General features: G+C 45.3%; 1 protein-coding gene across 2 annotated transcripts; it reads left to right on the forward strand.

Annotated features, from left to right (window-relative positions):
• Nucleotides 1-1,080: 1,080 nt before the first annotated feature.
• gprc5b (G protein-coupled receptor class C group 5 member B) lies at nucleotides 1,081-14,973 on the forward strand. 2 transcript variants are annotated; one of them, XM_022752542.1, is made up of 4 exons: nucleotides 1,081-1,691; nucleotides 10,179-11,210; nucleotides 11,424-11,569; nucleotides 13,306-14,973. In XM_022752542.1, the coding sequence occupies exons 2-4, from the start codon at nucleotides 10,181-10,183 to the stop codon at nucleotides 13,348-13,350; spliced, it is 1,221 nt and encodes a 406-aa protein (XP_022608263.1). In that variant the 5' UTR covers nucleotides 1,081-1,691; nucleotides 10,179-10,180; the 3' UTR covers nucleotides 13,351-14,973. The 2 variants fall into 2 exon arrangements, with proteins under 2 accessions (XP_022608263.1, XP_022608264.1); XM_022752543.1 differs by having other exon boundaries at nucleotides 11,424-11,545.
• Nucleotides 14,974-18,184: the final 3,211 nt, after the last annotated feature.

Consider the following 18,184-nt stretch of genomic DNA (forward strand, 5'->3'; position numbering starts at 1 on the left):
GATGGAAGTCCTGGGGGTGGGGTGGGGTTGGGGTGGAGTGGGGGGCTTGGGGGAGGTCTCTTCCATTGAAAGCCTCCCTGGTAGATGGACTGGAGCAGCTGAGGCGACAAGCATGTGACTAGGGAGAGAAATAATAAGCATCATGGCAGTTTGTAGCTGTGTCAAGTACCTGGAGATTAGCAACGCAACTCCGGAAAAGAGGCTACACTTCTTTCAAAATAAGAGAGTCAAGACTTGGAAGAAGAGAGGCAGGAAATGGATTAGGGTTAGGGTTAGGCTATCCAAACAAACAATTACCCTACAAAGTAAGAAAGAATAATATGACAGTGGGACTTTGCTGAATATACTCAAAATGCACTAGTATGACAGCACATCCAGTGGTTTGGCATGGTAGCTCCCTGTGTGTGTGTGTGTGTGTGTGTGTGTGTGTGTGTGTGTGTGTGTGTGTGTGTGTGTGTGTGTGTGTGTGTGTGTGTGAAATTGTAAAGTGTTAAAATTGCTACATAAATGCAGGCCATTTACCATTGCATTTATTCAACTTGCCATTATGGGCAGCAGATCTGTATTCACTTTTTCACAATGAGGTGGCGTGTTTTCGCTGTAGACTGGCGTTAACAAAATCCTAAGAACTTTATTCTGAAAGATGCAACCGGAAATTGGGTCTCAATAGTCTACTTTGACTTGATATTGGCAATTTTTCTATGACTTAGCGCACTGAACGAGTAAAAAACAGCTGGAATTAAGCAGGAGCAGCATTTTACAAGTCCAGATTGTGTGAACAGTCCATGACAGAGACATCAAGACAATAGGTGTGTGTGTTTGCGCGTGTGTGTGAGAGAGAGACGCTGTAGCCTACGTCTAAAAGGATTTAATAAAGTGTCCCCCCCTCCCTGTCAGGCACCAATTAATTTATCGGAGAGTAAAACAGTTACGGTAAAGGGAGGGAGGACAGAGAGGAGTCAGTGGGGACTGTGGCGGCTCTGGAGAGCTGTCACTTTCTCTGTGTGTAATGTGTGTAGGCTATGTGTGTGCGTGTGTGTGAGCTTGTGTGTGTGTGTGTGTGTGTGTGTGTGTGCGGAGAGGGATTACCATTACGCACGTTATGCGGAGCGCAGTTTTGGTGATGCATTCAGTCGGGATATGTGCAGCGGGGAGCAGTGAGCGTCAACGCGGGCGTTCAGCGGCATAATCAGCCCAGTAGCAGGCGAAGGGGATCCGGCAGGTTTGGAGGCACCGTTTGTGCACATCACAGGATTTCCAGCTAACTGTGTGTTTTATTTGTTTTGATGACTGCTCCCTCAGTGGTGCAGTCAAAGTAAAAGATGCGCACCGCTGAACAAAGGATTTAGGGGAAAACGATAAAGAATCTCCTCCACGTTTTAATCCTGACACCCCGGTGCTTTTCGTCTCTCCTGTTTGGACTGATCAGGACTGGGAATTCATGCCGATTCCGCCTTTGAGGACAGCGGACACGGGCTGAAGAACCGGGTTCCTCTGGTTTGAAACCTGGAGCAGGAGGAATCATCTGCTCTGATCGCGTACAAGTCCATGTGGATGGAGAGAGAATACGCAAACACGGCGAGCGGAGCTCATTCCGAAATGTGACATTTTAAAAAAATTCTTTCTCCCATTATACCTGACAACTGTGCACCTGCCTTCGTTCTCGATCGGATTTGTTTACATCGATAAAGGTACGTGCTGCTCATCGTGTAGCCCACAGGATATTGATTAATAGGAATGGGGGGCTGGGGAGTGTGGTATCCTTGTGGACGTGTGTGTGAATGTGAATGCATCTCTCGGTTTGTGTTGTGATGTGTGGCTGTTTCGGGGGCTTATCACCACCGAGGTGGAAGTTGCATCACTGACAGCTCTGGGAGAAATGCGATGTCGATGCACCAAATGCATAGGTGTGTGAAGTGTGAAGGGGGGGGGGTGCACGCACTGTTGTATACATGTTGCATTAATATACATTTACGACATTTACGCTCAGCGTTTGGCACACATGGCCTTGACCTCAAGCAGCATTTGACAAAACCGTGTTAAGCTTAAACTATAGACAAGTCTATGGAGGACTTTGACCTGTGTGAAACGACTGATTGGCTGTGGCACATTTTTCTCACGAGGATGAAAAGGTTGGTCCCTTTTCGTGACTGCGCCTCCATTTTCATCCCACAATACATTGGGATATTTTAGGAGTGTCAATCACTCTTTCTTTCTTTAGTTTAGAGGTTAGATGTCATTCTCTATTTTTGGATCTCTCTCTCTTTCACACACACACACACACACACACACACACACACACACACACACACACACACACACACACACTCCTCAGCAACAATGGTCTTACTGCTGCTGCCTCAAACAAACACACTCTTCTGGAACTCCCCAGGGACCCTCCCATGTGGCCGGTATTGTTTAAGAGAAGGGGGTGGGGGGTGCTGAAAAAAGAAAAGAAAAAAGAGCATTCTCCACATGTGTGTTGGCATTAAGCTGCTCCTTAGGTCAGCTAAAGCCAAGGGTGTCCCCTGTAGGAGACGTGTCCCTCCCGTATTATCCTTATACACCACAAGCAAGGCCCCCGACAGGTTGGTCCAACTCGGCAAGAAATTGCACTTAAATGCCCACTTGGGTCCAATTAGACAAAGGAAGTTAGTATGGAAATGGATGTCAATGTATGGATTGGTCAATAGATAGATGATACATGTGCCTTGAGCTACTGTCAGTGCAGCGTTTGTGTACTCTGAAAGCTCCCAGGCCTATTTTGGAGTGTTCTGTTTTCCATCATTAATCAATATTCAGCAGAATGGAGCTGTTTATTCTCAGGCTGCGCTTTCATGAGTTAGTTAGCTTCCTTTGGGGAAAAGAGGATGCTACAGTATCTCCTCGGGGCTGATGCCATATGTACCGTGTTTCGATGATTGTGTGTGTGTGTGTGTGTGTGTGTGTGGCCTCTTTATGTACACATGACACAGCTGAGTCTATGAGCTGGAGTGCAGATTTCACATACATGGAAACTTCCCTGCTTCTCCTTTCATATGTGCATTTGTGTTCATGCCCCCCCCCCACTCCCCGCACACGCGCACACACACACACACACACACACACACACACACACAAATACGCACACACACACACATGCACACATGCTCCAGGCACAAGACTCGCTCCAATTCTTCCTGCGCACATCCGGCTGTTCCTTGTTTCTCTCGCTCCTCTGATCACTATCACACTCTCTAACCAAATCTGATCTCTCTGTGCTCCTGTGATCACCCCTTCATCCCATCACTTCGTTTATTGATATCACTGGAGGCAGAACACATGACACTGGAGGTTTGTGTCTCTGGTTTCAGGTTGCATTTTTGGGCTCGGGATGCCTTCACATCTGACCGATCACCTCGTCGGTTGTTGATGTAGAAAGAAAAAGGGAGTGCAGGGAGGTGTGTGTGGGGTGGGATTAAACATTGGCACTGTTAATTGCCAAGTCAATTAGCATACGGTCTTGCTGTGAGCCCAGTCACATGGTAATGAGGCCTAATTAGGACGGCCAGGGATGTCTGAAGAGGCTGGGGAAAATACTTCCTCTGTCAATTTCTTCATGATGACACCCAGGAGGCTGATGCAGTGAATGGAACTCCTCTTTAGTCAAGCCATTCAGTATATTTTTATTTTATTTCCTCTCCAACCGTCTTCCCCCTTCTGTGTCTGTGAGTCTATTTTTTTCCTAAAACCACCTTTTCAATATTTCAGCACATCCACACGTCATACAGTGACGTTTAGTTCCTCTCTCCCCCTCATTCTTCTTCTTCACCCCCCCATCTTTTTATCTGTCACTACCAGCTGTGAGGGATTGCTGGCATCACTCTGGAGGGTTAGAGATGTGCAGAGACTGGCGAAAAAGTGCACTTCATGGTTGTTTTAGTTAAAGTTTCAGTAGTGAGTTAAATGCATTCCTTTGCATTTGTTCAAGAAAAAAACAAAACACATCTGTCTGATATCTTAAATCCATCAGATTTATAACCTGGATGTCCCAAAAATGTAAGGGCTTCTTCCTTGGTCCATGTTCCATCCCTCCACCAAGTTCAGTGCAAATCGGTTCACTACTTTTTCTGTAATTTGACAAATAAACAATCACGACCAAAACATAACTCCCTTGATGCAGGTAAAAAAAAAAGATGGCATACTTAAGGTCCAACTTACTGTAGCTGTGTTTTTGTGTGTAAATCTATGCACAGAAAAGTATCAAAAGTTCACGTCGTGTGTGAGTAGCTGTGATGTCAGGTTTGTTGTGCTAGAAATATCGTTCTCAAAATGCAGACCTGGAAATCTCATGTAAATTGGCCAAGCTGCTGTGATTTTCTGCGTAGGAGGTCTCCGACTGCTGAATGCACCATCTGTAAGGCTATCTCTGGAAAGTCACAAGTGCAGGGTTTACACCAACCATGTGTCCTGTCAAAGTGTCCTTGAGTGAGAAAAAGACCTCCTATCTGTTCTGGATAAGAGTATATCAACATTATGCCAGGTTAACTTTAAAAAATCTTTTCTTTCCTCAGGTGAAGCCCTCCATCCACACCAAAACTGCATTTTTCTCAACCAGAGAAATGGTTTTAAGATGAATCTTAAAAAGCCAGGCTGATGTCAGATATTGTTCATTTAAAGGAGGCATGGTCAGCTGGTCAAAGAAAAACACAAATAAGAAATGAATAAAGACATACTGTATACTGTATATGTAACATATCTAATACCTCAGGTAAGACAGCTACCTTTATTGGCCCTGTATTTCATCTCCTCTTAAAATGCTGATTCAGACCAGACTAACTCTGGAAGCGATTTCAAGCCAATTATTCTCACAGGAAGAGCTTGAGACAGATGTTATAAAAGCATTAAAAAAAAGTTTAAAAGACCGGTCTGCAATAGCTCCAACAAACAATTTAGCTATTAGAGCATACAAGCTTATTTTGAAGCAGAGACGTGCTTTTAATCCAAGGTAAATCTCATACTGTGAGAAGGGACTTCTAGACAGACTCGGGTTAATTTATGACTGATATCTAAGGCGGTAAGTAAGCCCTGCTACTGATGTAAGATGTAAATGTGTGCACTGTCAGAGAAGGAAATGTCTGTTAGTATTACAGAAGACGTGGATAAGTCACAAAAAGGCGTCATCAGAAAGCAGATGTCAGCACAAATGCCAGCATAAACTCTCATATAGACTCTCTCTCTCACACACACACACACACACACACACACACACACACACACACACACACACACACACACACACACACTTTCTCCATTATCGTCCCCAGAAATCCAAATCAAACAGTAGGAGAGAAAAAATGAGAACTGAAGCGAGTCGTCAAAATGCAATAATCCTCCCAATTATCACCACGGTAATTAGACAGCATCTGCTTGTGTGTTACGTCTGATAAGTGTAGGAGGTTGTAATTGTACAGATCCCTGCCTATCCAGCCTGGAGCACATTTGAATGACTGCAGTGCTGCACATTTGCACTCTCACGCCTGTGTTCCTGTTGTGTGTTAACAGCAGTGCCATAAGGAATGCATGCTGCATACTTGCCACGTTCAGCTTTGTGTGAGAATGTGGTGCCTTCACACACACATGCATAATACATGCCACCAAACTGAATGTTATATTTACATGCAAATAGAGCCGGTGCACATGGGCATTGTGCCAGTCTGTGCATACGTGTGTGAGAGTGACACGTGCAGCATGAGTGCATGTAACTCGGCTATATGCAGAATACAAAACTAAGATGGACCTTTGAGTGCCAGCAGGCTGCTTGGCACTGAGGAAGATGATGCCGGAGAAACAGAAGCCATTCAGCAGAACTGGCAGGAGCTGGATCCCTCCCCCGGTTACATAAGATACACAGCAAGAATAAAGGGAAGGGGGTGGGGGTGAGAGAGGAGGAGGAAGGGGCACAAGAAAGGAGGAAGGAGAAGCCAAAATGGAAGGGGAAAGGGGTGTGTTTGGGATTAGACGAGGGGGGGGGGGAGAAAATGTGGGGAGAGGAGATGTGTGGGACTCATCTTTCACAGCACATCTTCAAATGTAGCAGAGAGACGAGACCGCTCCGGCTGCTCTGGAGGAGAGGTGGCATTGAAATCCAAGAGAATAGAGGATTTTAAATGGAGGAGAGGACAGAAATGGCTGCATACAGCGGGAGTGACAGACAGGGAAACATGTCTAGAAATCTGGGGGTGGGGGGGTGTAGGGAGGATAAGACGGCGGCAGCATCCTCTATGCTGCACAAAGCGGAAGGCCAGGGGCACTCTTTCTCTCTCTTTTCACATGACTCATTAGTGAGATGCAGGGAAGAGGACTCCAGTGTGTGGCATGTGTGCTGTAGGTGTGCGTTATGTACTGTACGTCGCGCACGTTTGCACGAGCGGTTGTGATTTTGCACACGCATGTCTGGCTGACTGTGTGCATGTGACCACACGTGGCCACTGGCAGCCCTCTGTGTGCATCCTTCAGCTTTCAGCTTACCAGTCTGCCAAGTCACACTCAAAAAAGCAGCCAGGGCAACCATCTGTGCAAGAGGGAGTGACTGGGTGAGGGAGTGAAAAAGTCACTAGTGTGCAGGACACAACCCTCCAGTCTCTCCTTGTCTCTAACTGAGAATGTTCACTTGTCTCTACTATGTGGTTTTACAGGCTCTATCACTAGAAAATGACAAAGAAGGCGACAAAGAAAGACAAAAAGGAAAGTAAAAAAAAAAAGGCGGAGGAGTAGTTAATCTGCTCCGCTTGATGAGGATGAGTGAGTCTTTCTCTCTTTGTCTCCTCTCCCTTTTGTTTTATTCCTGTCATTTAGTGATGGGGTGTACCCATGGTTATTAGGAGCTCTATAGAAAAAAAATATGATGTTAGTAAGCTCAGGAGCGTGTGTGTGTGTGTGTGTGTGTGTGTGTGTATTTGTTTTTGTGCCACTTAAACAAGCATGCATTTTGGTAGGATGTCNAAACATTCACATAAAAACTGATTTCAGCAAAGGAAGGCTTGCCTCTAACCTTGCGAGGAACTGGCAGAACCAGGAAGTGTGGAAGGTTGTGCAGTTCATCTGTGTGTGTGTGTGTGTGTGTGTGAGTGTGTGTGTGTGTGTTTGTCTTTGTGCCACTTAAACAAGCATGCATTTTGGTAGGATGTCGTGCGTGTGTGTGCGTAAAGCTCCAGCACTGTGTTTTTTTTTGCATGTGTTTTTTGGTGACTCATCCCTCTGTAAGCACTGATTGATGTTAACTTAGACCAATAATAACCAGCGGCTGTGAGCTGCTGCGAGAAGAAGGGAAGGGGATGACAGGAAACAACAGCCTGAAATAATGGCAGGAAATGAGGGTGTGAAGAATTTTAGTAATGAGGAGGCGTGAAGAATTTTGGAGGGTGTAAATCATCTCTGAGGGGATACATGAAAGAGCTCCAAACAAATAAATATGCACGAACCACGTAGATTGTGTGTGTGTGTGTGTGTGTGTAAAAATGAATAAAGATGCATATATATGCACACATGCATCTTTCTTTCACTGTTTGACCCTCTTGGGGCTCAAAGAAATAAATAATGATATTTCACAAGTTGTAAACAACTGCAGCCTGAAATATTTATTTTTTAAATGGATATGAAGAAAGACACATCAAAGGCATGTGAATAAATGGATGGACCAGTGGATCGGCAGTGTATCTGTCTACATTTGGGGATGAATTAAACCACTTGCCTTGATTTAAAATTGACGTAGAAGCCATTCGGATGTCAAGTCGAGTCGATTTTTATTTATATAGCGCCAAATAACAGAAGTTAGCTCAAGGCATTTTTAAAAATAGGGCAGGTGAAGACCATACTCTTTACAATATTAGTTACAGAGACCCAACAATTCCCACTGGATGGTTGCCAGTCTTTGAATTCATATTGTCTTATTGGATGTGAGCCAAATGTTAGATCAATCATTTTCATATGCAAAATGATGATGAAAAAAAAAAGATTGCCTGATTGGAGCCACATTGTGCCAAAATAATGTTTGAATTTGTGATAATAGATTTTTTTTTGCATGCTTGGGGGCACTGAAAACAGGTTTTATCTTCACCCTTTAAGTTGGTCTTGTGAGTATGTTAGCAAGCATCTGCTGCTATACACATCCAGCAGGTATGGAGTCATATATCTGGCCACGTGCTGAATAAAGACCAAAATTCCCTCTCATTTAAACTCTGTTTTTGGTCTCTACCATCTCCTGAGGGAAACACGTTCACTAGCTAGTTGCTAACTGTGTCTGTCAATCATTTGATGCTGAGCAGGTAGTGTACAGTAGGTTTTAGAGATTTTTCACTGAAAACTGCTGCCTGCTGCAGCAGGAAACAACTATGAGAGCGGTGAAGCAGAACAGCAAAGTGGTTGATGGACAGCTGAACAATGAGCCGAGTGAAGCTGCAGATTCAGGTGACATCCTCTTTAGAGTCCCATGCTCCTGTCACACTTTCACACAGTTTTCATTTTGTAATACGATACATTGTTACAAGTCAAAAGGACAAATCAAACTATCAAAAGCAGCTGAAGTCTAGTATATTTAGATTTGTAGATCCACTGGACCTCCTCCCACTTCTGTCCCTATTTTCCTCATGATAAAATAAATCTAAGTATCTAGGGTCTGTCTCCTCTGGCTGTCTGGCCCATTTAATAAGCTTCATGCTGGAAGGACTGTGTGTGACCTTTAGCCCTGGCTGATGTGTATTTAAACCTTGCACTCTTCCCTGATGGCCTGACCATGTAACAACCACTGACTTACTGGCAGAGAGAGAGAGAGAGAATATGAAGCTGGAGATATCCACTGTCTTTTATGTGGTATGTAAATATTGTGGTACAATCTATTTGTGGACACCGGGAGATTTTTTAATGTCAAAACTACAGCGAGACTGTATTCCTCTGAAATAAACAGTCCATGTGGCTTCAAGCCTGATGGAAAAGTGTGTGTGTGTGTGTGTGTGTTGCATTGTTTAATACACTAATGTCTGAGCCAGCTTGGAAAGAATTTCTGAAAGCTTAGAGATGTAGGAGAGAGACAGTTGACAGTAACCTGGCAAGATGTGTTGTAGTATGTGTGTGTGTGTGTGTGTGCGCGCGCGTGTGTGTTTGTGGTGGCTTTAAATACAGATCATCCCCCCATAAAACACACAGCTTGTCAGGTGAAACGACGGCACTGATCATTTCTGCAAAGACCTCAATGGAACGAAAGACTGTGTATCTGTGGGTGTGTGTGTGTGTGTGTGTGTGTGTGTGTGTGGGTGTTTGGCTATCTGACAGTTGTCATGAATAAAGAAAAAGGTAGACTGAGACAGCATCGATTTGGCACGCATGCTGTTGCTTTTTTGCTGGGACATTTCTCTCAAAAGTACACGAGTGTTTGTACGTTGCACTGGAGGCACTGTGTATTTGTGTACAGTGTATTATGCATCGTCTCAAGCCTTGCTAGACGCCCTTAGATGCCCGATAGTGAGTCAAACTGCTTGTACACACTAGTTCCTTTCTCTGTATCTCTGTTTGTTTTTTGTTTTTTTTTCATTAAAATATGCATGACGTTGCAGCTTTCCTGTCAGAGCTCTGGCAGCCGGCTCACTGGACGAGACCGGACAAATAATACACCTGAAAATCTCTTTGGAAGCGTTGTGGGTGCTGTGACCTCACTGCTTTGTGAATGAACTGAAGGCAGCTGATCTGGGCTTTTCTGGGTTTCGGGGTATTTTTTCTGCCATGTGAAACCTTGAAGCCTTTAAAAGCTTCAAAACAGGCAGGACTATAGGCTGCTCTTGGTGAAACAGGATTTGTGTGTGTGTGTGTGTGTGTGTTTGTGTGTGTGTGTGTGTGTGTGTGTTTTGTGTTTGGGAAGGCTTCAGTCATTCACCCTGCATGAACTACTGTCCTTTGTTTCCTCTCTGCAACACAGCAGTGGCTGATTGTCTGTATTGTCACTCGCAGGCCGGATGATTGCTGTGGGAATGACTGAGCGCTCACCTCTGTAGCCTTCCAAACATTTATGACCAGAATGACTCACTCTTTTTCTTTTTCTCTCTCCCCTTTTACTCCATTTCTTTGACTCCCTCCATTTGTTCCATCTTTGCTCCTCGCTCTCTTCATCATCTCTCTCTCTGTCCTCTGTTCTGTTGCTCTCTCAGAGATGGCGTTCCTCCCGGTCCTCCTCCTGCTACTGCTGACTGTTGCTCACCGTGCCAGCAGTCAGGATGCCGAGGACTCTGAGGCTCTCCCAAGAGGCTGTGGCTGGGGCCTCATGCGTCCCTACACCCTCCTCTGCGACCTGGACTCCATATGGGGTGTAGCTGTCGAGTCTGTGGCTGCCGGTGGTGCGCTGGCTGCCATCTTACTAGCCCTAGTCCTGGTGTGCCGTTTACGCCACATCAGTGAGGCTGAGAAGCGGAGCGGCGTGGGACCCATCCTCCTGCTGCTCCTTGGCATCCTTGGCTTGTTCGGCCTGAGCTTTGCTTACCTGATCGAGCAGGATGAGTCGTTATGTCTGCTCCGCAGGGCCCTGTGGGGTCTCCTGTTTGCCGTCTGCTTCTCCTGCTTGCTGGTGCAGGGTGTCCGTCTGCGCAGGCTGGGCCGGGAGCGGCGGAGCCCTGGTGGCTGTGCCCTCACAGGCCTGGCGCTGGGTTTGAGTGCTGTGCAGGGTATCATTGCTGCAGAGTGGCTACTTCTGACCGTGCTGCGGGAGGGACGAGCCGCCTGTCAGTACCTGCCTCTGGACTTCTCACTAGCTTGCAGCTACGTGCTAGCTCTCCTTATAGCCGCGCTGACTGCCGCCTCCCTGGCCTTATGTGGGAAGACACGTCAGTGGCGCTGCAATGCCGTCTGGCTGCTGGTGACCTGCCTGCTGTCGCTGCTGCTGTGGGTGGCCTGGGTGGGCTTCTATCTGTACGGCAATGACTGGCTGGGGAGGGCCCCGGACTGGAATGACCCGGCACTGGCCATCGCTTTAGTGGCTCAGGGCTGGCTGCTGCTGATCTTCCATGCCATTCCTGAATCCCACATCTGCCTGAGACCCCCGCCACAGCCCACTGCCCCTGATTACTTCGACACCTCCCAGAACTCAACACGGATGAGGGAGACCAGCTTCGATGAAGACATCCCTCTCTCTCACAGGCAGTTTGTGGAGAACCAAGGCTACGGATACAACGACGAGAACACTGCAGGTACAGTGCAGTCCAATGTGTTAAAGCAGACAGGTGTAATATGTGCAGACAGGCTGCAGGAGGAATATAGGCCAAAGTGAGTAATAGAACACCAGGCCAGAAATAAGTACAGGAGGAAATGTATGTGGGGCAGGATTACACAGCAAGTGTTTCTTTCTTCAAGAGTGATATGGTGAGTCATCTCTGTCTGCCACTCTGTCTATTCCATGCCAGGCTTGAGGAGCGGTGGTGGCGCCGGGCAACACAACAGTAACACCGGCGCCAGGCCCAGCGCTCCTTTCCGCAGCAACGTCTACCAGCCCACCGAGATGACCATGATCCTGAACGGGGGAGCGGTGAGTACATCCTCCCAGTCACAGGTACACGCCGCTTACACGCCGCTCTCTCATTCGACCATGCCAACAAGACTGCATGCACATTTGTGCGTTCTAGACCGTACGCCATTGCACAAGAATGAGGGAGAGGTGTGAGTGTTTGCGTGCAGTATCAGTTTGTGAGTGTATGTTCACGTGCCTGTGTGTATTGTATTTCGTGGACACATGCATGGATGGGTTTGTCACAAACGGTCATTCATCTGATATTGATTTATGTACGGGTGAGTGCAAGAGAACGTCCATGTGTTCCTGTGTGTGTAAATAAGCCGCGATGCTATCTGTCCACTGAGTGATGCGACTGTCTGCCGGGCCTGTCACGCCCTTCATTATGCAGGATGAATGGGCACTCTGGCTGGCACAGGTGAACCACTTTCCAGCCACTGTGTTATGAATTAAGCCCCACGACAGCACAGCGCCCCCCCCCACCCCACCCCCATCCACACATCTCTGGCGGGTAAAATGCTGAATCAACACTCTGCTGACTGAAAGATCATTTGTAGTCACTATTCCTAGAGATTGTAGCTGATGTAGCCGACAAAGGAAATACAGAGTTCTCCTTAAGCTGCTCTGCATAGAATATCATCAGTGTGCACGAACAATGTTTTTGTGCCTCCATTTGAAAGGAAAGGTGAGCTTATTTATACTGCATATTTAAAACAAAGTGCTTTGTATAAGATATTAAATGAGACATTGAGCTTTTATAAAACTAATGAAAAAGATGAAAGCGCAGAGAATTAACTGTTAGACAATGCAGGACTGCAGTGTGTTTGTAACATTGAGTTAACAGAATGGTTAGACTTTTAATCAAACCTTCACTTTAGATGAGAAGAGCGGTACCGCTCTCTTGTCTGTACGGTAAATACTAAGCTAAGGGTAAGCTCTGCTCCCAACTATTAACTACTGCTTTAACATGGAATGGAGAGCATAAAACATTTTAACTTGGGTTCAAAAATGGTGAGAGTCTGGGCAGGTATTATATCCAGTTTTGCGGAGCCTTATAATTACATACTGCTTCTCCAAAGTGTAAAATCTGGGACAGACCACCGCCAGATGATGAGAGACTGTTTATGTTAAAGTAAACAAGGGTAGAATGGGGTGAAGGTTTGGTTTCATAAAGTCAGAGATTCTTCAAAAACAAACAAACTGTGAATGTGTGAATGCCATTTTGAGTCAAATCAATCGAGCAAATGATACAATATATTACAACGGAATGCGTTATCAGGTTTTCCAAATTAACGGTGGTCTAATTTCAAGAAAGAAGTCACTCTGGCCGCAGGTACAACTTCCACCAATCAGGGGGTCGAGCAGTGGCCTCTTTGTAGCCTGAGAGGAGAAACCCGGGACAAGAAAATGTCCACTAATCACTCACGCAGTGACACTTGAGAGCGACCTTAATAAACATCACATTTTTCTCTCCTTTTCTCCTCTGGATTTTGGCAGTTTGAGAAGTCTGAAGATCCTGTGCAGAGAGCAAGTAAATAAAATTGTGACCTTAATAGTGACGGGGGCAAAAAATAGGATTTTGAAAAGTACATTGCAGTGCAAATTATGCCCTTGCAGTCAGAGACGTATTTTGTCTTTGCCAAGAGATTTGTAGACAAACATGAGTAAAAAGTGTACATGGGAGCCTCGCAGCTACGGTTTCGCATGCATGTAAAGATGCATGTCTGAATATACGATGCTGTCCATATCGTTTACAAACTTATTTTTTCCTTCTACAGGTGCCCTCTGCCCCTCCAACCTACACGGGGAGGCAGCTGTGGTGAGAGAGAGGACTGGAAAGAGGACGTGTAGTAGAAAATGAAGAGAAGAAGAGGATGGAGAGGGCGAGGAGGGAGGGGTCTGGGATGAGGGGACCGCCTGGTTGGATTGGACTTACAACATGGACGCCAACAGGGCCCTTCCACTCCGTGTACAGACTTTAACACTGACTGTGTGCCAATTAACTATTATGCTGTATGAGTGTGTGTGAGACTGAGAGAAAGTAGGGCATGGAGGACAGAGCTAAAGTGTGCGTGCACTCAAATCTCTGTAGAAGGGTTCAAAAACTCAAAGTGTGACCAGCAAGTAGCAAATCAAAACACACGCTGACTCAGATCTAAAGATATCGCCATGCAGTATTCTTCTTTTTATTTGATTTGCTCCCCTGAGACTGCAGCACTGTAATCATCCTCGAAAACTGTGAAATCTTTTGCTTTTTCCTGCTCTATCTCTCCTCCTGTCAGTCAGGATGTCTTTTCTGCTGCTCCTCACAATGCTGGCGCTCATGTGGACACATTTGGCTCTGTCCTCCATCCATCCACAGCCAAGGTGAAGACAAAGCACACGGGCAACTGTACAGCTTGAGCACCGCCCGCTTAAAAAGAATCCAGCCTCTGTGGGTGTGTATGTACAGTATGTGAGAGGAAAGAGTGTGTGTGTGTTCCTCCATCTCAACTCTACCACTCCAACAAACCTTCTCTCTCCAGACTGTTACCCCCTCCCTCCTCCCCAGCCTTTTTCCTCCTTCGCTATCTCTGTCTCTGGTCTGCACTTCGCTGTGAATATAACACATAACTCCTCTCACCTTGCCTCATCCTCCCACCTGCATGGACACTTTGTGAAAACAAACTGTGAAACCCTGAACTGCGGTGGGAAAAGAAGTTCCCAGTGACACAGACACAACAAAAGCAGCCTGGAGCACCTGAGCAGAGGGATTACAAGCTGCTAATGAACTGCTGTTAGATATGCGATGGAGTAGAGTGGATTCTGATTGGACAAGGAGGGCGTCAGTCATCAACGGGGAGGCGCTGGTTCATGAATCTAGGTCAGACTGCTGTGCTGCTCTCCCCACATCTCCGGTGGCCACTGGCGGTTTGAACCAGCCAGGAGAAACTGTCACTTTATATCAGCAGGAAACAGAGCGAGGAAATGAAATGGTCTCCCGTTCTTAGTTCCTCTGTCTGTGTTTATGTGTGCGTACGTGAGTGTTGTGATTTTATGCGTGTCGAGAGTTGTCGGGGAAAATTCAAAGTCAAGGTTGCTTTCTGGTGCTAAATATTCCCACACACAACTTCCCAGCGAGGCACAGAACTGCAGGAGCAACACTGATGTAGACACAGTAGTCAATCTGTGAGTGACAGACTATATATAGAGCTGTGGCTGCTGTGTGGAGATGTCCTAGAGCCTTAGAAAGATCAGATTTACAGTGCAAGGTAGAAAGAAGGAGATGAAATGTAAGAGGAGGAGAAGAGAGAAAGGGGGTGGTGGGGGTGGGAAGAGCGAGAGAGTGAGAGACGGTCCGGCGGGAGTCCATGCGACAGTGAAATCTCTGTGACTTCCCTCAGTCGGCCTCCGATCTGTGTGAGAAAATGGCTCCCTGGTCTGACTGTGTGTGTTTTTGTGTTTGATGTGTGTGTGTTGGGGGGGCGGGGGCGGGGGGGGCGGCTGTGCTGCTCTGCTCTGTGTGGTTGTCGTCTTTATCTGGTGAAGCGTCTCTCCCTCCTCCTCCTCCTCCTCCTCCTGTCTCTCCATGGTCGGCTATAGCTCAAGTCCCTGTGCCAAGAGGGACTCTTGTTTCACTGGAGTCTCCGTTTCACACCCTTTCCCTTCATCGTGACACCAGCTCTCTCTTTCACCCGAGAAGCTGTGTACATAGTAGTGCTGTAAAGCTTTGCTTGCTTGTTTACTTTTTTTTAAAACTGTAGGCTGAATTTAGACACCAGTGTCATATGACTCACTGGAGAACTGACTACTGCAAAACGTTTTTATCTGGGGATATTTTTTTAACTGGTTTGCTTTGTGTTCATACATTTGCTTGTTGTTACATCATGCTTTCATTTTTCTCTTGCTGGTGTCTTTTTTTTTTTAACTAGAATTTTGGAAATGTTTTGCCAACACTAGATATGCTTTTATTTTTTTGTTTGATTAATGTTCAAGGAAATTATATGATTTGTCATTTAGAGGGATTTATATTGTTTGTACCTCCTGCGCAGTATTCTCAGTCAAAACAGTGGTCCACTCTTTGCTGTAACAGTCACGGGGATACATACTTATTTTTATTTTTTCAGAAAAATGACACTGGCTTTGGATAATTTTTGGCACTTCATGCCGTAAACAGTGACTTATTCTGCCATACAGTTATAACAACAGAGCAGGGAGGGCAGAATAAATTAATTTACAGCAGCCCACCAATAGTCATTCTGGTGACCCCTGGTCTTACAGAAACCCCTGACTAAGAAAAGATTAAGGATCAACCCTTCACTGCTGCTGTATGTTTATGTCTTACCCACTGGCTACTCTAAAATAGACTGGTACCAGCAAGCCAGCGAGAGCTCTTTGTTTGGGCCGACCCAGGTCAGAAACAGGCTTTGGGCCCTGGAACCATGAGTTGTGGCCCATGAAGAAGAACTGACCTGAGGGTTTTGGATGGTCAGCAGTAATGAAACAAAGCCCTGGAGGGGGGGAGGTTTCAATTCTTGTGATGTTTTCACTCAACGTGGAGTACAAAAAAAAAAAAGAATAACATGTGACTACGTAGATTTTGCACTTGTCGACTACCTATCTGTGCATGCTTATCACCATTTCTACATGTAAGACCTTTCTCAGACGTACTTTTGAATACTAACTCTATTTATGTAAAGGTCATGTGACAGCAATCATAATTTCAGTGTATATCAGATGACACACTTAATGTCTGTGCTTTCTTAAACACAAAAGAGAGCTGGTTCTTGAGAGGCAAAGAGATTAACGTCAGGTGAAAATGGTCCAATACAGGAACAAAATGCCAACATCACTGGACCTAATAATAACTTCCTCTATTAGTTTGAAGACTCGAGGGGAAAAAAAGAGAATCTTCCGACTGATATCGTCTCTGTGTTTAAAATCAAATAAACTGTGGTGAAATTTGCACAAAACTTCTATATGTTAAGTTTGTCATCCCTGGGCAGCCCGTTTGAACACCTATCCTCCCTTGGTTTGACATGTCCTTGCCTGTCCTCGCCTGATTTGTCTTGCCCTCAGACTGTTCCAGCGGGGCAGCTGACAGGGGTGATATTGGTTTTCACAGCTGAGACTGTGCAGTGACGCAGCATGCCTATGTATAGAACTTGATTCCCCTGATTAGAAAAAGAAAAAAAAACAGTTAACTCTCTTGTTTCTGTAACTGATTCAGGAAAAAAGTTCAATAAAAGTGTCATGTTTGTAGTTAATTTTAATTGGATGTGCTGGGGTCTTTTTTTTTCCCAAGTAGTGAAATAGGATTATACTGATGAGCATCAAAATAAGAGTCGAATACTGACTTTGCCAGAACGTATACAATAAAGATTTTTTATAAGAATCCTTTATATTTGTTTTTCTAAACAACTGTTGTGATAATATGACATCTGAAGAATAAACTTTGGGTTTTAGTCAAAATCACCATGAATTAAAAAAAAAAATCAATGCAAAAATCCTCATTATATTTTGAAACAAACATCATTGTGTACTCTAATCTATATGTAATCTATTTGTAGTTCACTTTCTGGAAATGTGCTATTCACTTTCTTACTGAGAGTTAGATGAGAAGATTGATATCACTTTCCCGTCTGGTAAATATAAAGTATGAATTGTTGGTTAGCTTAGCTTAGCACAAAAACTGGGGTGTTATGTGCTGGACTACTTCTTGGCAAGTGAAAAAATAGACTGGAGTTTTACTGGTGCTCTAGCTTTAAAGGTGCTGGTAGGCCGATTTTGTTAACTTCAGACAGAGCCAGGCTTTCTGGTATTTATGCTAAGCTAAGCTAACCAGCTGCTCACAGTAACCTCTCTTTTAGCGTACAGATATTTGAGTATCTTCTCATCTAACTCTCAGTAACAAAGTGAGTAAGAGTATTTCCCAAAATGTTGACTGTTTTCCTCAAAGGATGCAGTTTGGGAGTTTATTAAGAGTAAGAGAGCAACAGTACAATATATCATACAGCAATTCATGTAGTAATTCTACTGGGCCATTTTCAGATCAAGTCAGCAGCTCATATACTTAAGACTTGTTGTGAACTGCCTTTAATATAGACCAATAAGATCCTATGTGTTTTAGGGATTTGAACAATATTCAGCACAATGTTTAGTATCATTTATAATCAGTGTACTCAAAGCCCCCACAGACCTGAAATGCCTCAGTTTCACTCAGGATCTCTATGTGTAAACACAGTTGTATTCTACACTTTCACCTTCAGCCGGGAATGGCAGCACAGAACCAGTTGTTATCTGGCTTTGCCCTGACAGCCTGGTGCCCACTCTTTCCTGCTGCTGTGTGATCCAGTTTCAGTCAGGCCCATTGCTGCCAGACTCTGTGGAGCTGGCAGCACTATCAGATGTCCCCAGAATGAAATGGTCTATTTTATCACCTCACCCAGTGGCAGCTGTCTCCCAGGCATCCACATACCTGCAAAGGGTGATACATGACCCTCCTCATACCTCACTGTGAGGCGGTGTGCATCAGTGACTGGGATGGTCGGGAAAGCCATCCATCACAAGACCGCCGCCTCACTGTTGTGCAGTCACTGGAGAGGAAACCAGAAGTATCCTCTCAGGTACGCTGGGTTCAAGGAGTGATGGAAATATTCCAGGAGTGCACTTTATTCC

The sequence above is a fragment of the Seriola dumerili genome, unplaced genomic scaffold (genome assembly GCF_002260705.1).
Source record: "Seriola dumerili isolate Sdu_G_001 unplaced genomic scaffold, Sdu_1.0 BDQW01000169.1, whole genome shotgun sequence".
NCBI classification, from domain to species: domain Eukaryota; kingdom Metazoa; phylum Chordata; class Actinopteri; order Carangiformes; family Carangidae; genus Seriola; species Seriola dumerili.

Bases quoted from the DNA above. Each gene is read 5' to 3' on its own strand.
- gprc5b (XM_022752542.1), top strand. From the start codon at position 10,181: ATGGCGTTCCTCCCGGTCCTCCTCCTGCTACTGCTGACTGTTGCTCAC. The intron at 11,211-11,423 runs GTACAGTGCAGT...ATTCCATGCCAG, and splicing joins CAACGACGAGAACACTGCAG to GCTTGAGGAGCGGTGGTGGC. The intron at 11,570-13,305 runs GTACACGCCGCT...TTCCTTCTACAG, and splicing joins GTACATCCTCCCAGTCACAG to GTGCCCTCTGCCCCTCCAAC.